Source organism: Heterocephalus glaber, unplaced genomic scaffold (genome assembly GCF_053883595.1).
Source record: "Heterocephalus glaber isolate CG9 unplaced genomic scaffold, H.glaber_assembly_v1.0 deba00001561, whole genome shotgun sequence".
NCBI lineage: Eukaryota > Metazoa > Chordata > Mammalia > Rodentia > Bathyergidae > Heterocephalus > Heterocephalus glaber.
Window position 1 is genome coordinate 3407105 of NW_028258349.1, and position 13053 is coordinate 3420157.

General features: G+C 42.1%; 1 protein-coding gene across 1 annotated transcript in view; it reads right to left on the minus strand.

Moving 5' to 3' along the window:
• Window positions 1-8018, minus strand: part of LOC101721060 (sodium/potassium-transporting ATPase subunit alpha-4) — a 40134-nt gene extending 32116 nt beyond the window's left edge. Inside the window, 6 exon segments of the mRNA XM_087190951.1 lie at window positions 2142-2259; window positions 2643-2777; window positions 4443-4556; window positions 5101-5304; window positions 7639-7698; window positions 7833-8018. Coding sequence (XP_087047077.1) covers window positions 2142-2259; window positions 2643-2777; window positions 4443-4556; window positions 5101-5304; window positions 7639-7698; window positions 7833-7985 — 784 coding nt within the window. The 5' untranslated portion in view covers window positions 7986-8018.
• Window positions 8019-13053: the final 5035 nt, after the last annotated feature.

The following is a 13053-nucleotide window of genomic DNA, read 5'->3' on the forward strand; positions in this document are numbered from 1 at the left end:
CTGGGAACTTAAATGTTTTTTAAAAGTGTGATGATTAGGGTTTGGCACAGAGTAGGCACTCAACTGTTAGTTATTTTCTTCTCTTAGATGAATTTTGGGTCTCCAAAAGGACCATTACAAAATTTTATGTGTGACTTAGTAGAGTAACTCTCACTTAGCAACTCCCACAAACATCAGCCTAGTGCAGTGGGTGGCTTCCATTTCTAAGGTCATCTTCATCTGTATGAGTCTTAGGCAGGCTCCTCGCATTGCAGATGGGTCTGTGCTTTTGGTGGAGGGGGTTTCTGGAAATTTCACAGTATGAAGCATTGTACATATGACCTTTGAACTTGCGGTCAGAGGCATCTGACTAAAGTAGATACTAAAGTAACTGAGAGGAGCTGAAAGGGTTTCATGTTTTTGATGGGGTGGGGGTGGATGGGTAGAGTTTGGTGTCACCTATATCAATTTTGTGCCATAGCTGAGTCTAGTTCATTTTTATTCCTTCTGCTATGGTTTTCCCATGCTGGGAGAAACAAAATTTAATAACTAATCCCAATATGTCTAGAGGCAGGTCGGGTTGGTGCCGATGTAGGGGGAAGGTGAGAAGGCCAAGCATCCCATATTCCAGGCCAGACTAGTTCTTTCATATATCATCCACATGTTATCAGAGAAATAGCTTAGGCTCCCTAGAAAATCCTCGCGAGCCCAAAGAAGGACATTTGTACTGCAGCCCCACAAGCCTAAAGTCATGACAATTAGGAGGCAAGGGTACAGGTTAAAGTTATGCTCTTGGTTTGCCAATTGTTCTAGGAAAAGGTTAAAGGACATATTAAAGGTTAAATGCCACTATTTTGTAAACCACACAGAAATTCCTTAGTGTAACAGTCAAGAGCTCCTTGGACCTAGCTCCACCCTTTTGGCCAACTTGGGTTCTGCTCCTCTCCTAATACACCCTTCTTCTTTACCCAGGTAGATGGTGACTTCCCAAAGCAATGCCAGTACACGCTTCTCTCCAGCCCTCTTATCTGAAGCACATACAGAGCTGATGAAAACCCTACTTGGGAAGGACAAATCTTAAGCAAATTTGTTCCTGAACTAGAATAGTAAAAGTCTAGTAATTTTGGAGAAAGTTTGCTAACTTGCACCTTGCTGTCCAATTTTTAAATGTTAATATATATTATTTTCTGGTTTGATTTTTCCTCAGTCTAATGTTACCCTTGAATATATTTTCAAATTAAGTTACTTGATTACAAGGGAGGATATTAGCCATCTTTTAAGGCAGAGTAGGGTCTTGGGAAGAGCATGAATTTTGGAGACAGATTAGAAGTCCTAATCTTTCCCTTCCGTTGAGATGAGCTCTTTGATATGATGCTTAATTTCTTTGAGCCTTAGCCCTTCATGTGTAAAATAGGGATAATACTTGTGATATCACATTGTGAAAAATGGAGATAAAATCGATAGCACTTGACATAGTGCATCCAATAAAATGCATTTATGCACTCAATAAAAAGCAGCTATTTCTAGATACCCAAAATTTACTCTTTAAGCATTAATTATGGTTTTCAAGAGTGTTCTAGGGAGTCTTTGGGCAGCTTTAGGAGAAAAGGGCAAAGAGGAGATTGACATAATGATGTTGAGTCCTTTGTCATCACTTTGGCCAGAACTGCCTCCTAGCTCAGGGATGCCCTCAATTGCAGGAGCAAAGCCAAAGTCTGAGTGGCATCTCTGGTCCCTCAAATTTCTGATGCCAGTATCATCTCTCGGAGTCTTGGAGGGGCTTGCTTCAGGGAAAGAACAACCTAGGAGGGATGAATAATTTCCCTCCTCTCTGTGTCCATGTCGGCACATACAGCATAGTCCTTTCAGTTGCTGGAATAAGTTGACAATTATAGGACACTTGCTATGCATTAAGACTTGCGGTAAGCATTTTATACTTATTTTCTCACTTAACCTACACAGAAATCTATAGGTGATGACCTTTAGTATCATCATTGTGCAAAGGTGAAAACAGTAGCTTTGACCTTGCACCACAGAGCATACAGCTACTAAGTGTTCACCAGTTCTTCTTACCCTAATACCTTTAGAAGTTGGAGGTTCTTGAAATCTGTCTGCTTCAGTCTGTGCTCTTGAATTTATGCTACTTAGGATTCAATATTCACCTTCCATACAGTTGGTGGAGAAGAAGCAGATATTTCTTGTCTCCAGAGGGTTCTCATGGGTGAAAGCAGTGGTCCGGGATTGGGGCTCTGACTCCCCAGTCAAGGATGAGTTGTCCACCTGGGATGGGAAGGAGGATGAGTTGTCAGGTGAGCATGGGAACAAAGGCAGACTGACTTACAAAGACATTGCATCTCTGTCACCGTTGTCGTCGTCATTGATATATAGAGAGAAATAAATATACAGGCCAGTACTTCGTTGTCTCTAGCCACAACCTCACTAGTACCTTCTTAAAAGGGCTGGGGATTTAGCTCAGTGGTTTCGGCACCTGCCTTGCAAGAGCAAGGTCCCGAGAGTTTGATCCCAAGTACCCCCCCCCCCCCAAGACTAGTAACTTCTTAAGGCTCGGAATGATAAGATCATCCTTTCTCTAACTGAGCCCAGGCCCCTTTTGCACTTTAAGGCCGTGCTAGCTTAGTCCTCAGCTTTCCACATCTCCTCACCTTACACCCTTGTGCAGAGATAAGCCGTAGGTCAGCAGGGATTCGGTCTCCGGCCTTCACTTCTACCAGGTCTCCCACCACTATGTCTTGTACATTAATTTGCATCTTCTTTCCTCCTCAAATTACCAGGGCTTGCTATGGAAAGATAGTGCAGGGCTGTTTCTAAACCCTTCTGCTTCCCTCATTCTGGTCCTCCCCTACAACTTTCTCTTCCCCTTGACTCCTCATTTTTACCACGTCACTCACCACAATATTCTTGAAGGTATCTTTGGGAGAGTGCACATTCCTACATCACTGTCTTCAGGGCCCTTTGCAATGTGACTTTGGTAGTTTTCCCATCAAGAGGAGGGATCTATCTCTTTACCCCTAAATCTATGACATGCTTTGGTCCATAAGACATTAGCAAAAGTGATGCAGGCAAAGGCTTAAAAAGTACCTTCAGGTTGGGGCTTGCCCTGTTTTTCCTGGGAACCCTCTGCCTCATATAACAAGCCCAAACTCTCCTCCTGGAAGAACAGAAGTTAGGAGGACAGAGGCCCCAAACAAATGAGTGAGGTCATCTGAGATCATGTAGCACCAGCTGAGGTCAGCCCAGACCAGAACAACAACCCAGCCACAGGGTGGGGAGAAAAAATGCATTATTTTAAAGCACTGAATTTCAGGGGGTGGTTTGTTCTTCAAACTCCTAGTTCAAACAACTACCAAAATATTTTCTCTCAAAACTCCTATCCAAGGGGGAAAAATTAAATTATATTGATACCAAAGGAAGCTAGACTATCATTCTAGAACATGATCACATTGTTAGGAAATTTTAGAGCCTATTCCTTTGCAAGCTTCTAGGCCTATGCCTAGGAGCCCCTGTCTATTACCATGTTACTTCCAGGTACCTTTCAAAACTTTTTATTTAGAAATAAATTTAACCTTTAAAAAAGTCACAAGAATAAAAATAGGACCACAAATACCTGTGTAAGCTTGACCTATTTCCACCTTTTAGAATTTTACCTCATTTGCTTTGTCATTGGTTTTTATGTCTCTATGTATGTGGTATGTGTATACTTTCTTCCCCTTGAAATATCTGAGGGTACATTATATGCATTGTGACCTTTTATGCTAAGTATTTTAGAATACTCCTAAGAATTTACAAAGAATTAGGATATTCTCTTAAGTAAATGCAATACAGTTATCAGTTTTAGTGAGTTTCACAATACTATTCCTCAATCTACCAACTGGATTCTGGTTTTGTTATTTGACCCCAAATATCTTTATTTCTTGGCAGAAGTGTAATTGAGTGATAGAGTATTTGCCTAGCATGTAAGGGGCCCTGGGTTCAATTTCTAGCACTAAAGGAAAATAAAGAAATCTGTTATTTTATCCTCCAGAATAGCATCAGGCCTAGGGCTAAGTATTGAATTCAGTTGTCATGTCTCTCGGACCACCTTTAATTTAGAACATTTCTGGATTCATTGTCATTAAAGTCATCGACATTTGTAGAATCCAGCCTCCCCACCAATCCTGCCTTTTTATAAAACAGAATGTTCTCATTTGGGGAGAGTGCTATGTTTCTTCATTGGATTCCAACTGTGCTTTCCAGGCTACTTCTTGGTGATGTTGTGTCTTTCTCAGGGGTTCGCAGCCTTCCTGGACACCTTTAATGTCTAAGAGAGTAACCTAGACCCACCCTCCCCAAACCAGCCTGACTCAGCTCACTCATCATAGGTTGTTAATTCTCCCGGGGATTTAATAATTGTAATTGGTCCTGTTCATACCTCCTCTCACTGAGTCTTCCCACACCAAACCTACCTGTGGCACCATGTTCTTAAAAGACTCCATGATCTTGGAACTCCTGGCCTCCTGGTAATAAGAGAAGCAGCCAGTGATGCCAATGATGACAGCCATAACAATGCCCAGGTACAGCTAGGGATGGGGAAAGAAAGGGTCATCAGTAAGTCCTTTTCTTCCTTTTCATCCTACAAAACCAGCTGGAGAGCTGAGCTGGAAAGCAGAGAGACTCAGAAGAATTTGAGACAAGGTGGGAATAGGTGGCTTCTGGGGAAGGAATCCTGAGCTATGGTGAGTGGTCAGGAAAATCCCAGGTCAATGAAGGCTTGTATCTTCTTCTCCAGAAAGGCAACTCATCAGGAAGAAGGTGGGGGTAGTGAGGGAGACAGGGAAAGAGAAGATGAAGAGGTTACAATTCGGGGAAAGAGAAAAGGACTTCACAGTCCCTTGATGATTGATTGGGAAATAGGAGGAAGTTTTTGGGGCAAATCATGCATCTCAGGGGCTGGAACCAGGAGCTAATTAAAAGCCCAAGCCAACCAAGATGGACCAAAGCCTCCTTAGGAAGTGCTGAGACTCTTAGGGATTTGGGGTGGAGGACTTCAGGAATGTTGGGGTGCTGAGCAGAAGAGTTTCCAGGGCTGAGCTGAGGTGGGACTGGCCAGGTGAATAGACTCACATTATCATTGGTAGATTTCTCATTGAAATATAGCTGGATGCCATGGGCCACGAAGCAGAGAATGGAACCAATCCACAGAAGGAGGGCAAAACCACTGAACAGTTGTTTACAGAATTTGACCCATTCTGGAGTGGTGCGGGGAGGCGTAAGTGTATTGGGTCCATCCCGAATCAGGATTTCCTTTGCCTTTTCAGGACTGTGGCCCTGTGTGGAGAAGAAATGGGGCTGGAGAGAGATCTGTGAAGAAAGAGGTAGCTATAGTAAAGGGGAGTTATAAACTCCATTTATAACCTCAGGATGGGTCTAGACCAAAGCAGCTCTCTGAAGGTCAGCCTGAAAATTTCTCCTAGATAAGGTTGGATTTTAAAGTTTGATCATAGAAGGGCTATCATTTAGCAAGCTTCCATAGGAAAATTGGTTTCTTTATTAATGGATTGATTTACAAATCTTTTTGAATTTGAACACCTATCTTGGGGCCTGATATTGTGAGAATACCAACATGACTAAGAATGGTCCCTCCCCTTATGCCTAAGGTGGGGAGATAAATATAGAGAGATGGCCAGGGATGTACCTCAGTGGTTCCACTGTCTGCCTCACAAGCGCAAGGTCCTGAGTTCGATCCCCAGTACCAAAAAAAAAAAAAAAAAAAATAGAGAAATCATTCTAATGTGCAAGGCCAATGTAGTGATGAGGTATAATACATACCACTGATAACATACTGACATCCGCACTTTGACTATCCAACTCGGAAGCAGGAAATAAAATACCAACTAAAGGCATGAACACATAGATTCTCATTCTAATATTGGACACTAGCTTATGTGCTTTTTCCTTTAAATAAATATAACAGTAGAATCTACCAATTCTCATCAGCTCTCCCCAACTTTGCCTCAGCAAAGCCCAAGGGGTTCCAAAGCTCTTTTAGGGCTCTCATAAAATTAAACAGTTTTCACAATAATACTAAATCATTGACTCTTCACTCTCATTCTCAAGCATGTGTAGTAGATTTTATTTTTTTCAGTACTGGGGATTGAAACCAGGGCCTTTTAACTGAGCTACATCCTCCAGCCTTTTTTTGGTACTGGGGATCGAACTCTGGTCCTTGCACTTGCGCAGCAGGCAGCAAAACCGCTGAGCTAAATTCCCAGCCCAAGGATATTTTTTTTTTTTTGGTACCGGGGATCAAACTCAGGACCTTGTGCTTTTGAGGCAGGAGCTGGAACCAATGAGCTAAATCTCCAGCCCTTCCTCCAGCCTTTTTTTACTTTTTATTTTGAGACAGGGTTTTGCTAGGTTGCTAAGTTGCCCAGGCTGGGCTTAAACTTGTGGTCCTCCTGCCTCAGCCTCCCAGAATGCTGGGATGACAGATGTGCACCACCATGCCTGGCTTGGTAGAAATTTTCTGAATGCTACTTGACCCATCTTATACTGCAAGAGATAGAATACAGAAAAGATGTGAAATACCACCTATGTTACATCAAAAAGCTAAACTAGGGCTGGGGATTTAGCTCAGTGGTTCCACTGCCTGCCTTGCAAGCACAAGGTCCTGAGTTCGATCCCCGGTTACCAAAAAAAAAAAAAAGCTAGACTAAAGAAATTTGCAAAAAGAAAGATGCCATTAATTTTTCAGTTTTGAAAAATATAGTTTTTTGATAAAATATTATTGAACTAATTTAGTCTTGTTTATTTATTTATTTATTTTGTAGCAGGGATCAAACTCAGGACCTTATGCTTACCAGGCAGGCACAGTGCCACTGAGCTAAATCCTGGGTCTTTACTCTTTTTTTTTTTTTAAGAGAAGGAAAATTTATTGGAGAATAGGAATGGGAAATAAGGATAGCTCCTGGGAGTCAGGAGGGGTCCCAAATGGGTTGCCCAGCTATATATATATATATTTTGTGTGTGTGTGTGTGTGTGTGTGTGAGTGTGTGTGTCTACCGGGGATCAAACTCGGGACCTCGTGCTTTCGAAGCAGGCAGTAGAACCACTGAGCTAAATCCCCGGCCCTCCTTTACTCTTATTTTTATAATGAGTTGGGAAACACTTTTTAGGTTGCAGCTCCGCACTCCAATGGTTTTCTGACTTTTTGTTTTTCTTTGGTAGCGGGATCGAACTCAGGTCCTTGCATTTTCAAGCAGGCAGTGGAACCACTGAGCTAAATCCCCAGCCCCTGGGAAGCACTTTTTACATCTCTCAATTTTAACTTCTAACATAATAATGTTAGATAACTGTAATCCACATGAGCAAAAGCTCTTTATACTCTTTTAAAAGTATAAAGGCGTCCTAAGGACAAAGAGTCGGAGAAGCACTGCCCCAAACCATTCCCGCGCTCTCATCCAGCCCTGAGCTGTCTGAGGTAGGTACCCTTGTCATTTGTTCCAAGCTGTGTCGTGTGGCACTTGGCCCGCTAGAGTGTGAGTGGTATGAATACTGGACTCAGAACCAAGGCACTTGATTTCTAGCTCGGCTTCTTTGTCCCGGCCACCACAAAGTCAGAGTTAGAGACCTGCTGCCTCCCCAAGGGAGTTCCTTACTCACATTTGTCAGGTCCACTGAGTACTTGGCGCTCAGCTCTTCCAAGGTCAATTTGTGATCATTCTGAAGGGAGAATAGGGTCAGGGAGGCAGAAATGATGACCTCAGGCCCTTTGCAGGGAGAGGGGAAGCAGACAGGCCTGGCCCGAGTGTGGGGCCGAGGATGTGTTTAGAGGGTAGTCTGTTCTGGGTTCTCACCATGACCACCTCCTTCTTCAGTTCCTCTATGTCTTTCTTCTTTCTTTCCCTTTTCACCTTTATTTTCTTCTTCATTTTAGGCTCCCTTTTGGGTCTCCGGCTTGGATGCCAATCGTGGGGACTTACTTTCCCTCTTCTTCCTACATGCTCCATGGTTATCCTAGATATAGCTGGGCCAGCTCAGAGCGTGGGAAGAGAGCAGAGCAATGGGGAGCTGTGAAAGAGAAGTGGAGAGGCTGCATGTGTGGTGAGGAGAGGAAGAAGGAGCCAAGGAAGGGCTGGGGTGTGGGGTGTCAAGGGTAGAAGTGTGAAGGCGGGAGAGGCCTGAGTGGCTGGGGCAGAGTTGAGGAGAGGATGGAAAGGCAGGGGGAAAGGACAGGTGCAAGGCGGGGCCACCGCTGTGCCTGAGCACTGAAGATGCCCGTAATCCTCTGCAGGTGGCAGGTACAGCGAGAGCAGGGAGTGGGACTCAGTGTACTGGGAGCCCCCAGCCCCAGGCCTGCAGGTGTCCTGGCAATGGCCTGGGCCCAGCATCACAAAGGCCCCATGGACGTTCCGACCTGGAATCCACAGTGCTCCACCTTTGGGTCTGAGGATGCTTGGAGCAGGTTCTGCCTCAGGGAGTTTGGTTCTGAGAGCAAAACCAGAACACAGTCCTTGTGTGGCTTGGCATCTCCCAAGGCTTAGAAATACCCCCAGATTGTTGGCTCAAAAAAATAAGGCAGGTGCTCTGCCTGTGTGTGCTTTTGCACACATTTTCAGCAACATTGAATGTGATCCTTTATTCGTGGAGTACGGCTAGTGCCATGGATCAGACCTCGGGCTTTGGAATCAATCCCAGCTTCTCTGCTTAGCAGCTGTGTGTCTTTGGACAACTTAACTAACTTCTCTGGGCCTTTCTTTTCTTTAAGGGGGGATACCAGCTACCTCAAAAAGTGGCAAGGGTAAGGATGAAAGAGATGCTTTTCACATGAAGCACAGTATCTGGCACACAGGGTGATCAGGAAAGAGCTCGACTGCATATCGGGAATTTTGTGTGTGGTTTACTGAGCAGGTTTTTTCCATGAGAGTAAAACTACAGTGTTCCCCGTGATAATGAACATTTCCTCATTTTAAAATGATACATTTATCTCTTTGACCTTCTTTGATATCTTGATAGATGTTTGACTTTATGTGTGTCTTGTGTACAAATTATTTTTTATCTCCTTCCAAAAAAACATCTAAAGAAGTTGCATATTTCTATCAATCCTTCATTTATATATTTTTTAGTTATATGTATCACATACATTTTCCCTTTCCATTGTTTGGTATTTAATTGCATGCTTTTTAAGAAATATGACTGTGTCTGAAAACATCCATCTTGGTACTGATGCAATCTTCTTTCAAAATTCATAATGGGGCATGCCTGTAATCCCAGCACTTGGGAAGCTGAAGCAGGAGGATCACCGGAGTTCAAGGTCAGCCTGGGCTACATAGTGAGTTCAAGACCAGCCTGAATTACATAGCAAGACTCTATCTCAAAAAACAAAACAAAACAAAAACATAAAAAGAGACAAAATTCACAATGGGAAGGTTCTTTTCCCAGCTGAGATAAAGATTAGTTTGTTCCTTAATTGAGTGGAGTTTTCTTCTCTATTAGAAATATATTTTTTAAAACCCCTGAAAATCCCATTTCCCTCCCTCTGAACTTCTTGTGGCTAAAGTCACTGGCTGTTAATGTGCTGGCTATCCTTCCAGTCTTTTTTCTATGTTTAGACAAATGAGACCTAAAAGGAGATATGTTTTTAATTTTTATGCAAGCATTTGTTGTGGCAGATCAGAGCAGCTCGGTGCTATAGCCAAATGTTACAGTTCAGTGTTGCAGCCAAGTGCCACAGCTCTCAGGCACAGCTGATCTTTATAGCTCAGTGTGGCAGTTCTGGGTCACAGCTCTCATAATTTGAAGATTAGAGAATCTGATAGTCAGTAGAAGAGGTGGAGAAAAAACCTGAGTGCTTTACCAGAAATAAGAGCCTCCTTATATAGGGATCTACAGGGTAGGTGGGCATGCTCAGTGAAGTGGGGGGGGCGGAGTTACAGAACACTCCTGAAGAAAAGGGGTGGAGCTACAGAACATTCCTGAAACACATGCCCGTCTGAGCATGCTCACTGAAGCAGGGGTGGAGTTACAGAACATTCCTGAAGCAGAGGGGTGAAGAACATTCCTGAGAGGGGGCAGAGCTTAACAGAGACTTCTTGTGAGGGGACAGAGTTTAACAGAACATTCCTGAAAGGTCAAACTGTCACAAATCATTTTGATACATTGGGCAGGAGCCCAGTAACACAAATTTACATTTCTGACACAAAACATTCTGTGTAAAAAAAAATGGAGGTATAGCAAAGTCCTGTCTTATTGTATAGCACTTCTCTATCATATTAAGTTCTCCTTTCATTTATCCACCTGTCAGGTACCTAAAGCCTATCTTTTCAATGTGGCAAGGCATTCCCTATTCTTCACTGACCATGGCCTGCTCAATCATCTCCATTACTCGTGGATGCACAAGAGATTTCCCTTTTTTTTTTTAGCCATTAAAAGCAATGCTGCCATAACATCCTTCCCATAGGTACCTTCAGCCTCTATTTCTGTAGAATTGATTTTTGCTGCTGAATCATAGGGCACACTCATTTAAAAATCTTAAAATATTCTGCCAACTGCCTCTTAAAAGGGCTTTACTTGTCTAGATCTCAGCAACCAGATGCAAGAATGTCCATTCTCCACGTTGGATGACCTTGATCTATTATAATTAGCCAGATCTGCTATCTTGTAGTTTTAATTCACATTTCTTTATTGTCTATGTGAGCATTTTCTTTCTATGTTTATTGGTTTTCTCGATTCCCTTTCTTGTGAATTGTTGTTTTTACCATTTGCCCAATATTCCATTGTTTTCTTTTTTAATTGTTTTGTCATATACATTACAAATGTTTCCAATGGTCTTTTTGTTGAATGTCCATCATAAAGTCCTTAAGAGCAAGGTTAGAGTAAAAGTCAAAATTGCTAAGTTCATCTTTGTATGACCTCTGCAGCAATACATAGCCTTGCACATGGGAAATTACCAGGGGCAACTTTATGGACCTACAATCCCTAGGAATTATTTTTGGAAAATCTATTCTGATATAGATCTTAGCTCAAAAGTTCACCTCACAGAGATCTTCTTTAGTAGTCACATTCAAAAGAGCCCCTCTGGCCCGAGCCCTCTACCCATCACTGTGCAGCACTTTTCATCCTGTGAGATCATCCTGCACATTTAGCTGTTGAATTTGCTAATTGCCTAGTTCTCCGGGACCTTTCTGGGCTTTTTCATGTCTAAATACCCAGCTCCTGAAATAGTGCCTGCTCACAAATAGTTCCTGATCTGGCGTTGAATGCGTGATGAGTTTTCAGATTTCATCTTCATTTTATAAGATTTTGATAGTAAAGCCTGATGTGTTTTAACTTTGACGTTGGTCTGATGTGTTTTAAAATCTGTTGGGGTTGGGCCAGGGATTTAGCTCAGTGGTTTCGTCACCTGCTGCGCAAGTGCAAGGACCTGAGTTCGATCCCCGGTACCAAAAAAAAACAAAAACAAAATCTGTTGGGCTCAATATGCTAGCGTTATAGTTATCTGTTCATTTATTTCATTATTACCTATTTTTAAAACTCAGATTCTTGCCTAATTTCTCTGGCAGCGGAATGTCACAACCATAACAAGTATAGTGAGATTTCAATTGAGATAGAATTGACTCTTTTATACTCACTTATCTTTATCTTTACTACATTCTGTCTTCCCAAACAGGAGTCAAGTTTAGCTCTCATGTATCCAAGTTTTTATTTCTCTCATTCTGTTTTTGAATTTTCTCTAATAAATACCATATGCTGCACACACTCAATCTTGAGTGTAATTTGTTTTGGTTCTGTTGTAAATAGAAGCTCTTTGTGTTGTATTTGTTCTCTGATATTTGAGGATAAATATTAGCTGTTTAAAAACTGATCTGTTTGTATCCTATGACTTTGAATTTAATACTGCCAGGTTTTTTGTCTTGGTTGCTATGAATTTGTTTTGGTTGGTTTCCTTGGATTTTGTTAGTGGTCCTGTCCTTTACAAAAAATAATGCTTTTATGGATTTCAGTTTGTCTCTTTATGTTGAACTTTTAAATGCTAACTCCTTATCTGAGATTTCAAATGTTGTTGCTATCATTTTTATTGTAGTGGCTGATATTTATTATTAGTGTTCTAGACTTCATCTCTTCCTTTCTTCTCCGAACACGATTACATTTTCCAGGATGGTTTTTTCTTCCAGTGTTTGAATCAGGAATAGTTGTTGAGTTTCACTGGCAGCCTTCTCAATATCATTGGGAATGATTAATCATTTTTCTTGTCAATGACAGTTGTTAGTAACATTTTTCTTGTAATACATTATCCCTGCAGGCCACAGCTTGGTGGTAGTTATTATGGTATTATGAAATTTTATCAAAATGCTACTTGTCTCATAAGAGGCACATTCTGTTCTGTATTCTAATGCTGTTTAAATAATATAGGGATATTCTTTGAAGAATTTGGGGGAAAATCTTCATTGAATTCACTGGGACCAATATTTTGTTGTTGTTGTTGTTGTTTTTGGCAGTAGTAGGGATCAAACCCCGGGCCTTGGACATTCTAAGCTCTACCATGGAGCTACATCCTTAGCCCTCGAGGATGTTTTTGGAAAACTCATCTTGTATTAAATGTCTTTCTTTGATGTTGATCTAATCACATTCTTACTATTTTTTGCTGTGCTCTTAGCATTTCAAATATTCAGCTTGTCATCTGTTTCTGATGAATTATCATATTTTCTATTCTGTAGATAAAAAGGAAATGCCATGGGAAGTATTTCTCCCTGGGTCAGAGGTTGGCTTTACCTTTGAACACTACCACCAATTCTTGCATTTCTTTGCTAAGATGGTCTAGTTGAGTCTCTTTGCAGCTTTTTTTCTTACTCCCCTACTGCATCTTTAAGATCAGGACTTCTCCTTTTCCCCTGAGTCTCTCCAGTCCCTACTGCCCAAATGGTCATGGCCCACAAACTCCTGGTTTCTTTCACAGCCTCCGTGCTTCGCTACACCACTAGGCTGTTCAGGCCCGGCCCGCGTATGGCATGGTGGCTCAGAGTCTGGTCCTGGAACCAGACGGGCCCAGCTCTGAATCTCACTTCTCATGCTTCCTTC